The sequence below is a fragment of the Pipra filicauda genome, unplaced genomic scaffold (genome assembly GCF_003945595.2).
Source record: "Pipra filicauda isolate LSUMZ 115617 unplaced genomic scaffold, ASM394559v2 scaffold376_size704792_pilon, whole genome shotgun sequence".
In the NCBI taxonomy this organism is placed as follows: Eukaryota; Metazoa; Chordata; class Aves; order Passeriformes; family Pipridae; genus Pipra; species Pipra filicauda.
Window position 1 is genome coordinate 27,140 of NW_024104505.1, and position 21,198 is coordinate 48,337.

Genomic DNA, 21,198 nt, shown 5'->3' on the forward strand with positions numbered 1-21,198 from the left:
AAACAAATTCCATGAAAAGGAAGGGGAAGCACACTGTCTAACAAAGATAAACAAAACTCTGTGACAGTCTTTAAGACAACCTGCAAGAAAAGCTAAGAAGAAAACATTTAATTTTTGCTTTATTCATGCCAGGAGTGTGCCTGGGCAGCAGTGTTGGCTCCAGCAGTGCGAGGTGGGCTGGTGCAGCCCAGCATGGGAACAGCTGCCCCAGCAGCAGAGGGATGGCTGTTGCAGCTCTGCTAAATCAGTCATTGACTCTTGCCTATTGACCTTTTACTTTGGAAATACCGGCTGTTGTCAAAGCGCAGTGAAGGCAAGTTGTGCTGCAAATGTGAAATATTAAGGGATATAATCAGAGACAAACAAACTCAGCATGTAACAAGACTGATCTGAGCAGCACACCTTTTGCTGTTGCCTCTGAGTGCAGCTGCAGCTGTGTTGTGTGCTTAGCTATTCTGAGAGCTCCATTGCTCTCCTGGGTTTTCCCAAGTTTTTAAAAGAGGAAGGAGGAGAATGCAGAAGGGTCTTTCTCACAGAGGTGAGGCAGCAACACCCTCTGGCTCTTGAGGGTATTTCCCATTGGAGAAGAGGAGGGCCACAGTGACTATCTGTAGAAGCAGCAACCACAAGTGTCTGGGGTCAAGTTTCCATCCAAAGCACCAGGGCCAAGAAAGGTGCTGATCTCAGAGCTGTGGAACAGGTCCAGAATTTGGGAACGCAGGAGGAAAAGAATAAACAAGATGCAATCGTCAGACTCACTCAGATAACTGGTCAGTCCTCCCCTTTGCCATAAAACAGGATAAGGCTGTGTTGGAAATTTAGGTACCTGGAGGCAACAGTAATGGTAGTAGGAGTTGCAAAACTCACGAGGTGGGTAGTCTAAAATTAGGCAAGTCTGAGAAACCAAAGAATTCCTCTTCTGGACTCAGTCACCTAATTTTTAGGCATTACTGTGTCTAAGATAGTATATAATGTAAACACTTTGGGTCTTGGTGAAATTGGCACTGAAAGACTTTTATGACCTGATAAGGCAGAATTCCTTATCTGCATCAAGCTTAAACAGGCTGGAGCATGAGGAGAACCAGGGCCAAATGCAGTAAAATCTCCCAGCATCAAAGGCTGTAAGCAGGCAACTATCAGTGGATGAGAGCTGCCCTGTCTCCCTCAAAATAAACTCCATGAAGCTGTGGAAGTTGTTGTGCAAAAGAAGGTACAGAAGTCTTCACAGGCATTGTGTTTGTGCTGGAAAGAATTTATCAGACCTCTGGTTTAGCCTGAAGAAGAACAAAGTAAAACATTTGGATATTTATTTGTGTGAGTAAATACAATCTCTGGTATGACCCAGCAGGTGGGCATCCTTGGGTTAAAGGTTCATTGCTGGATGTTTATGGGGTTCCTGCCTGCTTACTGTTCTGGGCTTGTGGACAGGACCTCAGAGGATGCACATTGCTATGGTTTCAGAGACTGATTATAACTAATCTCCTTCTAGCTAGGAATGTATGTTAGGGATGACTTCCTGCAAGGCCAGCTTGTAAACATCTTGATTCTAACAATCCAGTTTCTCTTTCATTCACCCATGCTTTTCCCTTATTACTGAGCTACACCATGCATAGGTCGATTGTTGATTTAAAGCCTACTGTATTTGCAGGCATACTTTGTGTTTAATATAAGAGGAAACTTTAGCCAGACAGTGCTGGTCCGTGAGAGATGAAGCTGGGAGTTGGGAGGCACCTAAGGGAGAAAGTTGAGGTGTGATGAGAACATCAGTTTGTGCCTTCTTACAAAGAGAGGGAGATAGTCAGAAGAGAAGTTCATGTTTGGAAATGGAACATTTTGCAATCCTGTTCTCCTTCTGTGATGAACATATTAAAAAAACAGAGAGTTTTGTTCTGCCTAAACAAGAGTTGGTGATCTTGGGTTTTCTAGCTGATTGATTCCAACTGCCAATTAGCTCAAATTAATGATTACAATTGTAAACACTAGACTGAACATGTCAGAGATAAACACATACTTTGTGGAGCTTCTAGCTCATTTACAATACTCTCAGTGACCATGAATTATTTGGCAATCAATTAGCCCTAGTTAAAAAAAAGATCATAAACTGTAGGCTAATATTCATGCTATCTGGAATTATTTACCTAAATTGCATACATAAGGTCTTATGTTTCAGTGTAAGTTAAACTCAATATGACATCAAATCAGACAGATATAATTTGACAATCATTTTGCAGTGATATCATGACAATGCCACAAGGAGGACAGAATGGAATGCAACTGTCTGAAGGGTCTGTGAAACAAGGTCCAGACAACTGCCTAAGCCATTTCTTCTGGCAAGTTGTACCTATGGGAGGACTGCAGGGGCATGGATTTATGGCTATGAGTTTTCGAGCACATCCTGAGCCCCAGTCAAAGTTTTCAATTATTTGCTTGAGAGATGATAACTCATTTGACTATCTTATCTGCAAGCCTAGTCATATAGAAAATCAAATCTTGAAAAACATTGCTTTAGTGATGGCCATCACTGCACTTGCAAACATCACTTTGACTGGGGAGAGTTTAATAAAAAACATCAAGTCATTTATTACAATAAATGACATCTCTCTTATCATATACCACCTTTGGCCATGCTAGTTTACAATTTTGAAAGCTGAAGAAATTTAGACACTGTAGAAGATATATGTTACAGCCTGCATGAACAGGGAACAAAATGCTTCCCAGTTAGCTCCATGTTTTCAAAGCAAGTTGTCTTTTAAAAAATAAGAAAGGAACCAAACAAGCTTCTTCCTCTCTTCCTTCCCCACTGGCACCATTGTAAATGATGTCATTAAAGAGAGGAACAAAAATCAGCCTGAAGAAGACCGAGAAAGGGCTCATGGTTGAAAAGAGTATAGTCTGCAGTCAAGAAGAAGTAGAGGCTAGTTGCAGAGCAAGGCCCACCTGTGCACCCCCTCTGCACTACTTCTTGAGGGCAACACAGTGGTGCCAGCAGCTCTGCTGGCACTCTGAGAGGGAAGGAGCCTTCTCTACACCGAGTTTTTTAGCTACATGCAGCTTCTGCTGGCCCACACCTTGCAGAAGCTAGGAGCAGGTGCCTAGGATGCTCTTGCTGACACCCTCATTGCCAGGTTCTGGGTAAACTGGAGCAGGCTCTGAAGAAACACAGGTATGTTTGGGACTCTGTATTTGCCTGACTCATTGCAGCTGCTCAGAGACATGAGAAATCAAAAGCTTCCCTTTGCAAACTGGGAATAAATTAGCTGAAATGCATCCTGGAAAACACCATGGACTATCAAACCATGTTATGTCTGGTTGGTTTTATTTCACTGTGATTTATTCTTATTTTTGTACTTTGTCAAACAAGATGTCAATATCATGCAGCAAGTACAAGAGAAGGGTGGTTTAGAGCTGTTTATCTTATTCTTTGCTGTTATTGTGACAGTACCAAACCAGATCTCTTGTACATCAAGCACCATGCTGGGCTTTCCAAGGGCACAGTACAATTTTCAGTGCACCAGTTTCATTTAAAATATTTTTCATGATTATTGACTTAACATGTGCTGACAGGGGAAAAATAGGAAATGAAACTAATGCAGCTCTGAAGTGAAGCTGCCTATATCGGTAGCCAGCGTTGCAGGTAAACAGATCAAGAAAAGTAAACGTGGTAAATGGTGTGCAGGGAGGAAAATGGTATAAGTGACTCAGGTGTCATTTCATCTGTCATTGCTGGCAATGGGAATAGGAGGTTTTCCATTTTCAGGTGATAGATTTGGGTAGGTTTTTCTCTTGGAAAGTATATAATTTGCTTTTCTCCTTGCAGGCAAATCACCTTGGTTATTTATTTAAGTGTGATATATTTATCAAGCCAGAGCTAATGGATGAGATGCCATTCCAAATTTCACACAAAATCACTCACATGCTGGCCAAGCTTTGGGAACAGTTCGATGACTAATTCTGTGTGCTTTTAAGTCAACCCTCCATTTGTTTGCTGTCAGGTACTGCACTAGGAATGGAGAACGACCAGTCTCCGACATCACCTGAGCAGGATACCCAGGGGCAGAGTGGGGACAAACCTGCCCCTGGCTTGGTGTCCCCTGCTCCAGCCCCCACAGAGCACCCAAGTGCCGGGCCCGAAGAAGCCACGTGTGACATCTCAGAGGAGTTGAGCCGGCAGCTGGAGGACATCATTAAAACCTACGGGTCTGCCACGAGCCTGATGGAGAAGGAAAACACTTCTACAGGAACTGAAAAGCCTAAGAAGGGAGAGCAAGGCATCTTGGAAGATGCAGAGTATGAAGATGGAAATGAGGAGAGCGAGAAAGAGAAGCTGGCTCCTGGGGATGCTTGCAGAGCAAAGGAGCCCAGCGGCAACAAGGAGCAAAAGCTGGAGAAGAAAATCCTGAAAGGACTAGGCAAGTATTTACATACACAGCCCTTCTGCAAACACAAGTAAGAACTCCCTTGCTCTTTTCCATTTTAAGTCTCTGCCATGGATAATAGGAACCTTCGGTTACCATTGAAAATTACAGTGACCATTACATCTTTTCTCTAACTAATAATTTTTTTTTGCATTACCCAACATGTAGGCTGGATCAGATATTAGTCCTTTTAAAAAGAAAAGAGCTTAGGATTGTATCACACAAATCTAATGTACTACTGAGCCGCCCAAAGTGGTTATCCACAGCTGTCAGTCTGACAATACACTGCACAAAGTCACTTCTCAGACAAAGGAAAACCCAGTCTCTCGTTTGTGCCTCAGTATTCTTTTCCTGCTTCCTCAGGTATGACTGCTCACCAGTCACAAAGGTGCTAATGGTGCTACTATGTGGCGTGGGAACCTGCAGAACAAATTCACTGTCATGCCCAGGTTATTTTTGATTTAGCAAATTTTAGGAAGCCTCTGGACTCATTATGGACTATACAAAATAAACTAATACATTTATTCTCTCTAAGCACAGTGCTTAGAGAGCACTTCAGCCCTGCCAGGGCTGTTAGCTGAGCTAGAAAGAAGTCTCAGCAAGTTTTTGTACAGCTTGTCCTTTCTGATGGGCAGCCACTAGAGAGCAATGTAGTCACACTCCAGTCTAACAAACATGTAATTTATTTTCCTTCCTGCATTTAACTCTGGCCAATCTTCAAGCTTCTGCTTTGCATGAGAACCCAAACCCAACCACAGACTAAGCCTGTAGAGAAATAACCACAGAATGTTCTTACAGGCAAGGCACTAAGCATAGGACAGATTATAGATTTTTTTCCCAAATTCCTTGAATTTCCAGATGAAAGTTCCTCAGTTTCTATTGCCTTGGCTTTGGTGCAGTTATTGGTACCTCAGCAAGCTCACTGAAAACCCTACCAACACACAGTGCTCCAGTTGCACTTGCAACAGTTTTCACACTAGGATTTGATTTTAGCTCTCTTCAACTTATTTATACAGATGCTGTAGAGAGAATTTAGTGTGAAATAAAGGATTTTCTCCACTGACAGTACTTCTGGACTGCACTAGACTTGAAATGGAAAAAGTCCAGCCTAAAGCAGAAAGCAGATTTTGTCTCACAGCCTTGGGAAAGGGGAGCATTTGGAAAAGCACATCTAAGCCCCTGGCACCACAGCCAACCTTATCTCCAGGGATGCCAGGGACACTTTGTATTTGATGAACAAGCAGTGTTCAAGCTCAAGCTCATGCTTGGGGCTGAAATGAATACTGAGAGGTATCAGAGGAGAAGCAATACTTAAATGGCTATGCAGTGATTTAGCTATTCACACCCCAGAGAGCTATCAGACTTTCTCTGGTATACATACTCTATTCACCAACTCATGGAACTGATTTACACCAGGATCATGTAGCTCAGACCCGGCTGGCAGTACCTACTACTCTCTGATTGTTGACTTCCACACCACAGTCTCCATACCTAACTTAATCTTCCTTATGTCATGTATGAGTTGAGCAGCAAAGGAGCTGAGTACACCAGTTCTGATCTGCTTTCACTTGCAAAGAGATCTATTCCTGGGCCTTCAGGGTCCAGGCCCTTTCTCTCCCTATTTCAGTCAAATATGTGCCATGTATGTGACCTAAACATGTTGCAAAAACATTCAATGAAAATCAGATTACACAGGACAAAAGCATTTCACAGATAACGCTTTTGCTAGAATAGAGCACATTACTGAGGTCTGAAATGGAGGAAGATTCTAGCATGTTTGTTCTTATGGCGAAAACCCCAGAAGTTCATAGCAAAAAATATTCCTTTCCTTCCAAAATACCTCATTTCTCTCTGAGTTTTTCCAGATCCATGCATCAAACAAACAATTTTATAACAGAACATCAACCAAACTACCATCAAATCTCCTCTTCTTCTTTTTTGAAGGAAAAGAAGCCACCCTACTGATGCAAAGCTTGAATAAACTGAATACTCCAGAAGAGAAGTTGGACCTATTGTTTAAGAAGTATGCTGAGTTGGTTAGTACAGTATTGGTTCTTTTCTGTACAATCTGTCCATATAGGAAGGTATAAAAAACTTGTCATGCAGCATGGTCAAATCTCATGTAATAGATCTGTCTGTTGTGCTAAATGAATCCCAAAATAATTGTCATGGTCAAATAATTATGGGTAAGATGGAGAAAAAAAAGTAAAAAGTGAGGAAAACAAGCTGAACTTTGGGTCAAAACGTTGATGAGGCAGAATATTCATACTTAAAAGCAAATCTACCAAACTGACCCACACTGGAGACTAATGTCTAGGCTTCTGTCTTCACCTTCTGCAAGGAGTTTTGCATGCATCTGTAAGTGGGTATTTCTTTAAATTACGTTTCAGTCATTTAATTAAAATGAAAATAATACAGGACTTAGTATAAAATATTAGGAAGCAGATAATAGCCAACTGGGACTAATCGTAAGAGAAAACACAACACAATGATATGAAGAGCCAAAGCCTCTGCCAACATAACATCATCCCTATAACAATGCCACCTACCCAACTCTGTTCTTTCCACACTGATGATGGGTTATTTTCAGATTAATTTTTTTCTAAGTAGTGAAAGGACTGTATGAGCATAAGCTGTGAAAATCTTTCAAATTAAAAGGCTGCAGCATTTTACAGTTTGTGGAGTGCTGAAAAATGTGCCAAGCAGATCATTGACTTTGTAATTGGTTTTATGCACAGATGTGTCCATGTCTCATCATAATGTGAAGTTTAGCTTTCCCTTTTTTCATATGAAATCCTCTGTTCATGCTTTATCTCATGCTTAAAGGGAATTCATGCTCTCAGATTAACAGAAATAGGTCTCCTTCCTCTATAAAGTACTCTTCACTGCATTCAAACAGCATTGCAGCAATGTATAAAACAGGGACCTTATTTCCAGTAACTCATGGAGGAGAAAGGTGCTAAAACAAAACTACTGAGCATTTGTTTCTGACATACTGTGCAATGTCACTGAAATAAATCATTCAATAAATACAACTAAAATCTTGTTGGAGAAAGCCTTACACTGCTCACTCAGCGCGGCTGAGGGGTGTAGTGTGATTAATAGCTTGTCAGCTCTCTCTGCTCCCTCTTGTCTATCCCCATCACACACTTCAGATCACATCTTGTTTTGCTGAGTTGTTTTCCACCCAGATCAGCTCCCTGGTCTGGTGAGCCATGTGGTGACGCAAACACTCGTTGCAGCAGAGGTCACGGGAAGATGTAGCCATGTGGCAGATTGAGCTTCCCCTGCTTTAGGTAGTGTTGGGGCTGGCTGTGGCTTAAGAGGTTTCTGGTACTTGGGCACCCAATGCAGCACTGACCCTTCCCCATGGCCAACCAGCAATATGTTATTTATCTGTCAGCACATGCCCTGGCACAGTGTGTAGTGACTGCGAGTACACAACAGAAGGCATCAGGGAAGAGCATGGGCTGGTGAAGAAAGAAGCCATGCCTGTGAGGTTGGGGAAGCAAGACAGCATAGCCATTTGGGCACAAGCTGTGATTGGCTTATTTTCAGAGATCTTGAGGGTCTCTCATAAGTGTTGGGTGCAAGAACCATATGCTAATAAATAAATAAATGTAAGTGTTTTCATTGTCTGCAGTGGGGTCAAGATAAAACTTTTTTTCCTAAATTAACTGTTTATTTCTCTAGATCAACCTTCCAAAAATCGTAATTCCTTCTATTTGCATTTAATTTTAGCTTATATTTCATTAATTATTCTTAAAAATTTATCATTGGCAGCCCTTTTGTCATTCCTATTTACCCTTTCTCAGTGCAAAAGTAGTCTTAGATATTCCTGAGAACTTTGAAATACAAGTTTCTAGTACAAGTTATTTTAATGGGGAAAAAAAAAGGCAAAAAATGCTTGGAAGACTTCTTTTATTATGATTAAGACCTACTTTATTCTAAACCACCTATCTCATGCAGAGTTTGAGCGACTTTTGAAATTTGGGTAAATTATTATCCACTCAGCACTGGCTGCACATGCAAAATGTGAAGCAAAAAGAACATTTTTTATGCTTCTCAAATGAAAGCGAAAGGGAACAAAATTAAGCTTATAAAGGAAAAAAAATTTCAGCCTTAACTACAGAAAGGCTATTTTTTTTTCCTACAATACTAGAAAAATTATTTCGGTGCTTGAATAGATTCGAAAGGCCCTATTCTGATCTATGGGAGTAAAACACAATGCACACGCTGAAAGTTGGACACAAACTGTAAATATACTCCAAGCGGACGACTGCATTGTTTTGTGGTACACAAAAAGTGCAATTTGATTAATAATACACAGAGGTCTCTACTGGAAGCATAAATTACAGAACAACTGCAGAAAACAGATCCTCGGGCAGAGAAAGTGTAAAAATATGATGCTTGTTGACTGTCTTGTTTGAGCTGCACATCATTCCCCGGTGCTCACAGACTTTCCCAGTCATACTGGGGTTAATAATTAATACTAGTGGTACCATATTATTAGATAATATAGTCTTAATAGCAACTGTTATTATTAAGGTTTGCATGTTGCAGATCATGTGCTAATATTTTTCAACAAGAAAACATCTAGACTTCAGAAATATCTCACAATGTATGCACGCCTGTGATACAGTGGGGAGGGCTCTTATGTGTTGGAATGGGAGACGAAATCATTAAAAGCTTCAGAGGGAAAATGCTTCTTTGACTTGACTGTTAATTTACAGTACAGGAAATTTTTTCCAAGCAGACTCTAATAGGCATGTGTCAAAAAAAATGACCAGACTACGCAGGGACTGATATTAGCAATTCTGTTGCTGCCCCTCATTCTCCCCTCCAAATACACTCTCCTCCCCACCAGCCCTCTAGGGAAGGCAGGAGCCATGCACCCACAGGAACAGGAGGTTCTCAAATGAACATCAGGGACTGTCCAGATTTCCTTCAGTAACTATATGGAGACAAAGAGCCTAAAAGAGTTTTCACTTCCCACAACCTACCCCTGTTGATGGCAGGACCTCCAGAAACACAACTGACAGATGCTGCCACATGGTCCTGTGATCAAGAGGAGCCTGGCAAGAGTAGGTGCCCGCATGACATTTTGGGAAGCTCTTCCCTGAAGAGAATTCTCCTCCATCAGCAACAAGGCTCCCATCCAGACAGCATTCTTGGTTTCCAGCACTTGTCTTGCTATTTTTTCCAGAAGGTTCCTGGGTATTTGGGAAGCCACTTTTATTTCAGGAAACTGTAAAAAAGAATGAGCAACTACTGTGTTATCTCATGATCTGGAGAAATCTCACTGCATAAAGCACTACTGACTGTTCTAGTTCCTAAAGCCAAAACAAAAATAAAAACCTCACAGATGTCCTTCAAAAAAATTCAAACCAAAGAAGGAAGGGCTGAAATGGTGTGACAAGAATGTTAAAAATTATGTTCACCCACCCACACTACAGCAGACTTGGGACTGTTGCAGTGAGCAGTCTTGGGACTCTCTCCAGCTCCCTCTCTCCTCTCCCATTAGCACTGACGAATACAAAACATTTCCTAAGAGGTTAAGAAAGTGTGAACACTCTCTAAACCAAAAAAGCTCATTTTCTTTTCTTTTTTGCCTGTCTTTTTTCATTTTAATCCCTGTTTCCTGCCCAGCTCGAAGAACACCGTGCCGAGCAGAAAAAGCTGAAGTACCTACAGAAGAGGCAGGCTCAGATCACCAAGGAGAAGGACCAGCTGCAGAGTGAGCACAGCCGAGCCATCCTTGCCCGCAGCAAGCTGGAGAGCCTGTGCCGGGAGCTCCAGAGACACAACAAAAACCTCAAGGTGGGTGGTGGCCTTAGCAAGGTACTGAGCAGTGGAGGGGAAGAAGATGCTGATGCCTTCCCATCTTGCTCTAGTACCAGGTCAAAGAGACGTTTGCTTCTGTACTTGCAATATAGAATTATATATTATAATTGTATTTATAATAAGTACAATATATATACTATATACTGTACAATATATGTAGTATGTAATATATATAAAAATATATAATTATATGTTTTAATTATATATCATGTAATTATATGTCTTGAGGTCCGTTTACACCAAGACCTCTTTATTTCTCATTTGGAAATATCCAAGCACTTTTGGATATTGTGTTTGCCCACACTAGTTGTAAGCCCTCCTTGCATGATCAGGGAGCTCAGCACAGAGAAAAGCAGTGGTGCTAACAGACCAGGTCCCTGAGACTGCAGATGAAAATGCATGTGCATGGACAGAATAACAGGGACACCAGCTTTGCTCCAGTGGACTCACAGAATGCTGGTGGGTATTTTCACATAATTTGAGTACTTGGATTTTTCAAGTGATTTGTGAAGGTCAGTCAATCAGGACATTTGCCTCAAGACATCAAACATAAGACAGGAAGAATGCCAACATTGTGAAAGTAATTTGGATTACAAGAATCAGTTCAAAGAGGAAATTTTCTGGAGTATCAAAAGGCTGGGATCCATATGTCTGCCTATTGCTTGGTGCATCACACCATTTAAATGTGAAATTTATAATATGTTTATGCTTCGTGAAAAATTGTAGGTTCACGAAGTATGTTACTGTTGTGATTGTCCTTTTTTTTCTGAGGACATGTTAGTGATGGTGGTTGTATTATTATACGAAAAGCCTCTGCTTTCATCTATTCAAACCCCTTCTTTAAGGGGATATAGTTATGTATAGAATTACATGTATGAATTGTCAGCAGCAAGAATTCCACCTGATATAACCCCTATTAACTGTAATGGACTTTCATTCATTTCCACCAGCTCAGGAGTGGGCCTTCAGGGTGTAGCTCTAACTTTCGTTGTACACTGGTAAGAATACATCTGGGAGAGGGCAATGGTCACACATATATTTAAACTGTGAGCTAGTAGAAGGATAGAAACAGTTTAACATATGGGGAAACTAGAAGCAAACCTCTGTGCCCAGTTATAGTAGCACAGAACTGGTAGTGAAAATTAAATATATGCCTGTAATTTGTACCAGATCTGAACTGTACTTCAATACTGATTTACACTGATTAACCAGACTGTCTGTGGGCAAAATCTTTCAACAGAAATACAAGCCAGTTCTAAAGTGAATTAAGAGTACAGAGTATAGTGCTTTGCATAGCCTTAACTGAGATTACTAAACAAATAATATTAGGGGAACAAGTTGGTGGAGACTGGGGTATAAAGAAAAATTAATTATATTTGGAAAACATATTTGGAACAAATTTGGTTGAATTTCTCACACAATTTCCCAGCTACTTTATGCTTATTAATCTCGTTACTAGAGAGCATGATTTTCCCTTCCCCTTTGTATATAAATATTTCATCACACATTTCAGCTTTACATTTAGGAAAGTCTCTTTCCAGCACCTTTCCACTTGTTGGACTGTTTTGCCTTGTGACTAGGTGCTCTAAATAAACCTATCAATTTCAGACTCAGTTCTGATTTTTATCCTGTGCTTATGCCAGATGAGTCAGGAAAGGTACCTGAGTTGATCTGGTAGTAGGAAGAAGTGTTCAAATTCTGGCCACTTCTTTCAAAGAATTTTAAGAAACCCAATATACCATCTTTCCTCTGGTTCCTGTGCTTTCAGTGTAGAAAAAACAAAGTTAAATAAGACAGTAAGACAAAATAATTGCAAAATATACGTGAATTAAATTAATAAACAAAGGCATTCATTATCTTTATCCAGTTTCATCTCTCTGAGAATTTTAGCATAGTTCTTGGAATATTTGCCTTTAAGCTCTAGCTCCTGGAGATCTGTGACTCTCCAGAAACTCATGTTCTGTTTATTTAACTGAGTGCAATTTTCTTTCACTTAAGACTGTACTGAGAGGGTCCGAAAGAGGAAAATCCGTCAAATGTTATTTTTAAAATCTCATACTTAAATGTTTTTATTTTGGTTTTGGCAGGACAGAGAAGCTGATTCATAATTTTTTAGTGCTAGGGATTAGCACCTCTGATTATGTTCCAAAACACAAAAAATAAAATCTGTAGAAAATTGTGCCATTTCAATAACAAAGGAGAAACCTGGCCTGCCCAGATCACGAACCATCTCTGACTTACCATGTGGTATATTGTATGCACATCACGTCATGTAAGTGTCATCTTCACTCAGATGGTGTGTGGAATTCCCATTAACTGGAGATCCATGCAGCCAAGTGGTGATGAATATGCAATGTGGAGTTGTATTGAAAATCCACAGGGCAGATCAGAGAAGAAAAATTTCTGGTTAGTATTGGATACCAGCCTCAAATTCTGACTTGCATACAGCCCAGGTATTCTGATTATTTCCTTGCAGTTACACGGACATTTAATTCTCCCTCCAAGAAAAGCAGAATAAAGGTTCATGAAATAGCAGAATGTATTCCCACTGCAATAGAGAGTAGGTCTCCTATGAAACAGAGCAATTAATTTCTCTGGATGGAGTTCATGTTCTGTCAATTATCTGACAGTTTGGTAGCTACTTAGTATCTTGCAGTGACATGAACATCTCAGGTCCCCTGTCCTTCTTGCCACCAGGCATTAAGCAATGACTTTCATACAAATGTCACAAAAGTCAACAGTTTTGACTGTGGGCTCAGCTTCAAACTGGCTCAGACTGTGGTGCCCAGGAATGAAGAAAACGGTTAATTGAAAAAAAGAATTCCACTCTCATATCCTCTTGGTTGATAGGACTTCAGCAGACCAACAGTCTTCTTGAGCTGGCCCAGAGAGGCATGAGGACAATTCCAGAGACAATCACACTCTTCTATTTTCAAATTATCTCACATTCCAGTGCTAAATCCCAAACTGCAAAATATCCTTGTCTTGATTTTACAAGGTTTTATTCAATTCATTCTTACATTTTTAGCAGCAAAACACCTGAGCAAAAGCAATATTACAGTAGGATGCAAGAATATGTCTTTGAAAGGTTGACATGGATTGTGAAGATTAAGAAAAGGCAGAGAAAAAAGAACAATAGTTTATGGCTGGACTTCAGCTTTCCACAACTGGAAATCTAAAAATAATTTACAATGCTTTATTTTTCTCACTAAAATTGAACACTTAATTAAAAGCTACTAAAAGTAGCTTTTTTTTCTACTAAAAGTAGAAAGTGAAGCAACTGACAAGACCAAGCATTGTATGCATGTTAGGAATTAACCATGATGATGCTGAGAATTCACTCCCCAAACACCCTCTGCTCTGCTCCCTAAAACCAAGTCAGCCAGAAGCTCTAGACTCCACGCAGCTACTTCAGTTACAACAGCAGTAACACAAAACAGTAATCAGTCTTCAAGACTCCCATTTGGGGGAAATCTTCAGGATTTTACTTTACACTGTGTTATCTTGAAATGGGAAACACTAAGGAAGTATTCGAAAAACATGCATTTTCTCAGGTGCCAGGGATTGGTACGAGCAAAGAGCTGAGGCTGTAGCCTTGCGATAATAAAACCTAGGTGATAATGATGATTTGAGGTTTGCCAGACCGTGCCTGTCCAGGTGAGATGGGTGAAGGGGAGCTGGCCCCACAGCCCTGAAGCAGAGCTGGCAGGGATATAGAGCTTTGATGCTGGCACCGTGGGCATCCAGCCCTCTCCTTGGCTCCAGTGCAGACACAGCCTCAGCCATAGGCTAGTAAAGGCTCAGGTTTAAAGCAGACACCTCCAAAGTCCTATCACTATTCTCATAGTATTATTGGTAGCACTTAGAAGCCTGTGAGATTAAAACTGTATTACCTTAGGGACCAGGCACCGGTCTACTGTTAGCTGGGCACTAGCAGCGATGCAGCGAGCTCCACTCATGGCAAAGCACTGAGCAAAGAGGCTTTTGGTCTTGGGCACAGGAAAGAGGCAGTGCCTGTCAGTCTGTGCAGTGCTGTAGCCACACAGTTGTCCTTCAGCTCAGCCAGCTCTTCTCACCCACACTGAGCCTTAATCTGTGACTGGGATCTCAAGGATTTAACAAATGAGGGACTCTGAGGAGCTCTCTGGCACACACACCAGGGCCCCTCCCCAAGCAAACATCCTCCTCAAATATATTTTTCTCTGAAGCAGAAAAGATCTAGAGAAATACTGTGTCTTGCAACCAAATTCTTGCTGGCTCAGTGTCTTAACAATGAATCTATATATTGTCTCTGTGCTCTGTATTGCATAATTATTTTACCTCAGAAGAGCAGGAAATAAGATCCTCTGAGGAACACATGCACAGAGGGTTGGTTTGTGTACATTTGCATGATTGTTACTCTCAGGATGTCTCATTTCACCTTGTAACAGAGCCATTTGGTGTGACAGATGCACAATCCACCTTTTTTATATATTCAGCTGGATTTATTACTCCACAGAGCTTTAAATCACAGCAGTGATGTGTTATAACACTATTTGGTCTACTGAAACAATAAATTTTTTGAGGAAGGATGTTTTGAAACCATAGAAATAGGACTCCAGACATGCAAGTTCAATTTCTCACTTTGACTTCCAGAAGTGAAAGCACCTGGTCACTCTTTTCCCTGCTCGGGGCTGCACTTCTATAATGAAGAACTAAGAGGCATGAAGAGTTTTTTAAACAGTGTATTAGAGGTTGTGCTGGTTTAGAAGTAAACCGGTAGGAGAAATGAACCCAACTCAAGAGAGATTACAAGTCAGAGTTACAATTTATTAAAAAGATTACAATAAATACAGTGATACAGAGAAAACTGGTTTTAACCCCCAAAGACAGATGTATAACCCAGCACCCTGGGACAAGAATAGAATGGGGTTTGTTACCCCTGTGCTGAGCACCACGTGGTCCCCCTGGTAAAAGGAAAGGAAACCTGTTGGTCCAGATGATGGTCACAGTCCTGTTGAAGTAATGATCGCAGTCTTGTCGAGAGTGGCAGTTGCAGTCCTAGTGGACTTCTGGTCCTCCTCTGGAACTAACAAGTGGTACCAGAAGTTCCAAAACCCCAAGATTATATATACTTAGGTTCAGTACCTCCCTCAGGGTGGGGAGTTTTACAGTGGGTGATTTAACTCTGTGAGTCATGGGATAACTCTACTTTGGAAAAGCATTCTTTTACTAGAAAAATTTAAACAAAAAGTGACTAGAAACAGAACACAGCTCAACTGCTGGTCAAGCAAAATGTTTCAAAATCATTCTCACCAACTGAAAAAAAAATAATTGGAGAGCTTCTCTTTCATCTTGCTGCAAATTTTCCATGTGTCCAATTTCCAATCCGGGTACTGAACCAGAACCCAATCTCCAAGTCACTTGCCCAGCTCCACCTGACATTCTTTCTTTCTCTTAAAAGGGAGAGTTCTTCTGGTTTCATGTTTTCTTTTACTCTCTTTGTGAGCATACACATGTGTTCTTGTGTAAACTGCAGAGCACAGCAGGGCTTCATGGTGATTTCTGTGCACATTCATGATACAAATTATACCCTATTAGAGTTAGCTAAGGCTTTATTCAAATATATTTATAGAAAATATCCATATGCAGTGTCATCAGAGATTTTTATGTAAATGACTATGCTAGTTGAAACCTTACTAGAGTATGCCATTTGCATGCTATGGAGTGAGTTCTTAAGATGGTCCTGGCATGATTTGTAACTACAGCAGATATGGTCCTAGCCACTCTGTATCAGGGTTACATTCCACAGAAGGACAACTGTCCTGGAAGCAAAAGTAAGGACTAAAAATAGTCCATATTTCTGGATCCAAAGCAATGAATCCAGATTCTTTCTGCATTGTCTTTTGTATAAACAAATCTAAAACAGAATTTCAATAATAGGTAAAAAAAATAATTCTGAATGTCTGCTTTGATTCTGTAAGAAACTGCACACAAGCTTTCCTTGATTCCACTCACTAATAAATTAGTGCAAATGTTTATGTGGGTTAAAAAGTAGGGGAGAAAACTTGAGGAATTGGAATGGATTCTTCAGCAAGTGATGAATTTCTCTTAAAACTAAAATCCCAAAGGCCATACATTTGATATGAAGAGTCCTAGTTAACAGGAGGTATTTTAAAGGGTCATATTCTAATTCAGTCAAAGAGAATTTCGATAAAAGAGCTTTGGACTGCTTCACTAAACATCTTCTTCCAAAGCAAAAGCTGTGCTGCAGTATCATGAATCAAGATATGCACACATGTCCTCTCTTTCAGGCTTGCTTTGATCTGGAGCTCTGCTCTACATCCATCTTTACAAATGCAAATTCTTTGTTCCCTAATTTTTTCAAGGCCACTGTGTAATTTGCTCTGTAAATTTAGAATCACGCCTAATGCCGGAGCAGATGAAAGCAAGAAAATCTCCAAAGAGGAATGCAAACATGTAAAATCCTTCAAAGGGAGGGCTTATGCTACTCTGAAACAGTATCTTTCTGGAACTGCTTATTATGCCTCTAACTTACTGTGTTCCTTCCCATTTAACAACAGGAGGAAACAATTCAGAGGGCACGAGAGGAAGATGAGAAGAGGAAAGAAATAACTAATCACTTCCAGGGCACACTGAGTGAAATACAGGCTCAGATCGAGCAGCAAAGTGAGAGGAACATGAAGCTCTGCCAAGAGAATACGGAGCTGGCAGAGAAGCTGAAGAGCATCATTGACCAGTACGAGCTGCGGGAAGAGGTGAGAGCAATGCCGTGGGTACTGGAGGAGACAGGCAGCAAACCCAGGGAAAGCAGAAGGCATTGCCAGCAGCCTATCTGCCTTGCCGGCTATCGTTCAGGCGTCTCACAGAGGTAATAAGGATAGTCCTCACCATACTTTGCCCTCTGAGTGGGACTATGCCTGCAGCAAGCCTGCCATGCTCTGCGGCCATGGAGTTGTATGGGACAGCACCCCAGCCATGGCACCCATGGCAGACTTGCTGCTGTGCCGAGGGGTGCCAACTCACACAAGCAGCAAGGTGTGCCAGCTGTCTGCTAAACTGCCCAAGGCTCCTCATAGCTCCCCCAAATCCCTGGGGACATCTCCCAGCATCCGTTTCCTCCTTCCTGCTGAGCTCCCACTGAGCACATCCCAGCTCCCATTTTTCTGAACAACCTGTTCTGCTGGTGACACCAAATATACTTTGTTCCCTCCAGATACACTTTGCTGAGAAGAGCTCTGATGTAAGCCATTTGACCCTTCCCCAAAGCAGAAAATTAAGACAACAGATAAAGGAGGCCCTCTGAAGTTGAATAGATTCTTTTCTTTTTTTTTTTTTTTTTTGCAAACACAGTGCTCACCATAAGATTTAGCAGGTAATAGACAGATGGGAAATTATTCTTTCTGTAAACATTGGAATTGGTCAGAAAATTTTGACGCAAAAATCCCCATCCTCCGTTAAAATCCCAACTGCCTTTTTGTTTTATTTTATGACAAATGCTAACAAATATCACCATGGGTCTTTTTATTGTTTTTAAATACATTTACTGTGAGCCTCAGTGCAATCAGACAACATACTGAATAAAACATAAATAATCTGTCTTTACAATCTGGAATGGCTGATACAATACCTGCATTTCCAAATCTGTTGAATCATGTATGAAGTCATATACTGAATGAAGGAAGTGTACATTCCTGTCTTGTGGTTTCTATGAGAAGAAAATGTAAACCAGAGGGACACAGAATATTTGCTCCAATGAATTTTACCTAAATGAATTAAGAGTGAAGAGGGCTATCAGCAACATTTATCTCCTGAAGGTCACCATAGAGCTAGACATTTTACAGTCTAGAGGAGGTCTCTGGTTCATCTGGTCTGATCTCCAGATCCCAGGCCCTCCATGCCCACATTGTGCAGGTGTGGCCAGAGCAAAGGGGATTGTATTTACATAGAGGATGGCATGGCCTGTGCACCTGTTTCCAAGTTCTGTAGGTGTGATTTACACATTTGTTCACATAGTGATTTGGATCCATAGGCCATTGAACAGCTAAAAAAAAGTGTGTCCCCTGCATATTTATTATCAATGAGCAATTATTTGATCTTCAGTCATATTGGATTATAGTGATGACTTCATATGTAGACCATAAAACTGGCAAAGATGCTAAGGCTTTTTTTTCCCCCTACAATAGGTCAAAATTGATAAAGTAAACTGGTTTCCCTTCTCCTGCAAAATCTGTCACAGTTTGTTCTTATTAGAGCTGTGATTTTTTAGTAATTGCAATAGATTGGGTGTCTTCTTGTTTTGCAATATTTTTGTCTTACAAGAGTTCTGGTTAATAGCTGTACATGCATAAGCATGAAGGTCTATGTAGATAATTAAACCTACGCATTCAGCAGAATTTATTTTCTTACAGCACCTTGATAAAATATTTCAGCACAGAGAACTTCAGCAGAAACTGGTAGATGCCAAGTTGGAACAGTCTCGGGAAATGATGAAAGAAGCTGAGGAGCGACATCAGAAAGAGAAGGAATATGTACCTGTCGTTCTAATCTGTCTGTCTTTTATCTAACTTTAAGCCAAAACAAGCCCTGCATGCTATTTCACTAATATATTGGTTCTTCAGGTCCAATCTAGGATACAGTAGCAGAGAAGTTTTTATAGCTACCATCAATGCTTAATACAAAGGAACAGCCTCTGGAAGGCTGCTTCCATTGGCATTTACAGTTTTAGAAGCAAACTGCAGAGCGGTAGCTTAGAGTACAGGCTGCTCTAGCTAACTCACTGTTACTATGCAGTTGATTCATTGTGATGTTGGGTAGGTGATGCCATCAGTTTTCAAATGGCTCTGGTATTTGATACGCCATCTCCCCACAAGATAAATGCACACATCTTAACAATCAGAGAGGAGAACAAGAACATGGCTGAAGGCTGCTATCCTCCCAGGTTCGGAGCCTCCCCAGGCATCCTCCTGTGGAGGAGTCCACAGGAGCTGCTTGCTGTGATAGATCCTTCCCTTCTCAGTTCCCCTCCCTACATTGGTCTGCCAGCCCACCTTTCAGGCAGAAAGGGTCTGGGTCTGCTTAGCAGCCTTGTCTGCTCTTCCTCCCTATCTGGAGGAGGGGACCTCTTTATCAGGGGAATAGGGAAGAGTAGATCCAGGAGGGATGTCACCCACAGGCACAGCTGGGATCGGAAGACAACACTCCTCCATCCGTAGTCTCACATATTTTATGACTCAATCAGACCAAAATTAATTTTGTCAGACTGTCTGGTATTTTCACAGCAACCCTCACATCTACAAAGGATTGGAGTTCAACACTGACACATAGTACCTCTTCTCAGCAGAGGCAACAGCTGAGACTACTCAGGGGGAGTGACAGGTTCTCATCAGCTGGAAGAAAGCTTTAGTTTTCACCAGTCCTCCAGCTAACTCAGGAGCAGCATGAGAGAGCTCTAAAGAGAGAACATTTATCCCCTCCCCATATCTGGAAACAGATGTAGTAGCACAAGCATGGCTAATAAGTATCTTAAAATATGGACAAAAATGTGGGGCTCTGATTCCTGGGGTTAGAGCACAAGCAAAACACAGCAAACACTTCTTACCAAAAATTGCCCATAAGAGCATTTATCCTCTTTCTTTGCACTGATCTTGTGGCTGGAACACATACTCTTGCTCAGCTTTACTAATTGCTAAAGAGGGCAGGTGAAGAGAGGCTGGGACTTCTCTGTGTGCAAATCTGCATGTCACTGCATGACATTTTGATTGGTCCAGCTGAGTTATTCCTTTTCACTGTGAAAAGTACGTAAAGCCAAACCCCAAAATTCCCTTTGTGACCATTGATTCTTGGCAGATTTAAACCCCAAGAAACATGTCCAAGAAATCACTTGCAATGGTAAAGCAAATATGGAACTTACTTTACTACTGTCACTGGCAGTTTTGCTACTGACTACCAGATTTCATATACTGGGAAAAAAACCCTCAAAACAGAAGATGTAAAAGACCAGGCATTATCTCTGTGGAAAACTGACATACACAGCCTTGTATCAATGATCTTTCTTGCTGTGTCTCACAGAATATGAGTTTTGGGGATGCTTGTTGCCTGTGACTGGCCGTGTTTCTAGTCAAAACTACTTTGTGTAGATTATCCAGAACTGGTATGCACAATTTTGGTATTTTCATTTCCTTTTAAGTAGCAAAAGTCATCACTGTCTACAGTTGAGAGTGGAAGATTTTCTTTCTGGCTTTGCTGTATGTATGATTAGCACCTCTGAAATAACAGGTTCAAAAACAAGCTGTAAAACCTTTAAGCAGTGGGTGTATAATGGTATGTGCAGTGTACAAAGAATGTTTTTCACATTGTCCAAATTAATGCTTAAAAACTCTGTCTTTGAGGCAGGCTGGTGATATATGGCTAACAACACCTCAGAGCAAGTTAGATTTAGCTGAAGAACTTAAGTGGCAGGCCAAAAGCCATGCAATGAGTCAAGGCATGATTAAGCATGTCACGACTCATCACAGGTAGCCCAGCACACAGAAAGCTGGCCTACACTTGGCTCCCACCTCAATCCTATTGATATGCTCTTAGTCCCACCCACCAAGCTATTGTGCTAGTGTCCGTGGGAGTAACGTATATGTATGTATGAAATCAAGGTGGTTTTGAAGGAGTTCTCTCATTTCACTGTAACTCTCTCCAGCTCAGTAATGTGCAAAGTTAGAATGGCTTTCAGAACCTTTCTCTCCATAGCATTTTCTATATCCCTGTGCATGACTTTTGCTGCAGGTTTTTGCAAATGTTCTTAAATTAAAATTATTGTATTCTTTTATCTATTTGATTACTCTTTGATGGCTCGCTTTAATATCTTCCTAGGCAGTTCTTCCATGTAGGAATCTTTGCCCCTTTGCCCCTTAGCTTCTTTAAGTCAGATAAGGAGAGATGTCCC

General features: G+C 41.0%; 1 protein-coding gene across 1 annotated transcript in view; it reads left to right on the top strand.

Moving 5' to 3' along the window:
• The first annotated feature begins 4,006 nt into the window (after positions 1–4,006).
• The window catches only part of TXLNB (taxilin beta), a 28,562-nt gene continuing 11,370 nt past the window's right edge, over positions 4,007–21,198 (top strand). Inside the window, exons 1-5 of the mRNA XM_027721295.2 lie at positions 4,007–4,409; positions 6,360–6,451; positions 10,065–10,235; positions 16,823–17,017; positions 18,671–18,790. Coding sequence (XP_027577096.1) covers positions 4,007–4,409; positions 6,360–6,451; positions 10,065–10,235; positions 16,823–17,017; positions 18,671–18,790 — 981 coding nt within the window. The remainder of the gene's footprint in view (positions 4,410–6,359; positions 6,452–10,064; positions 10,236–16,822; positions 17,018–18,670; positions 18,791–21,198) is intronic.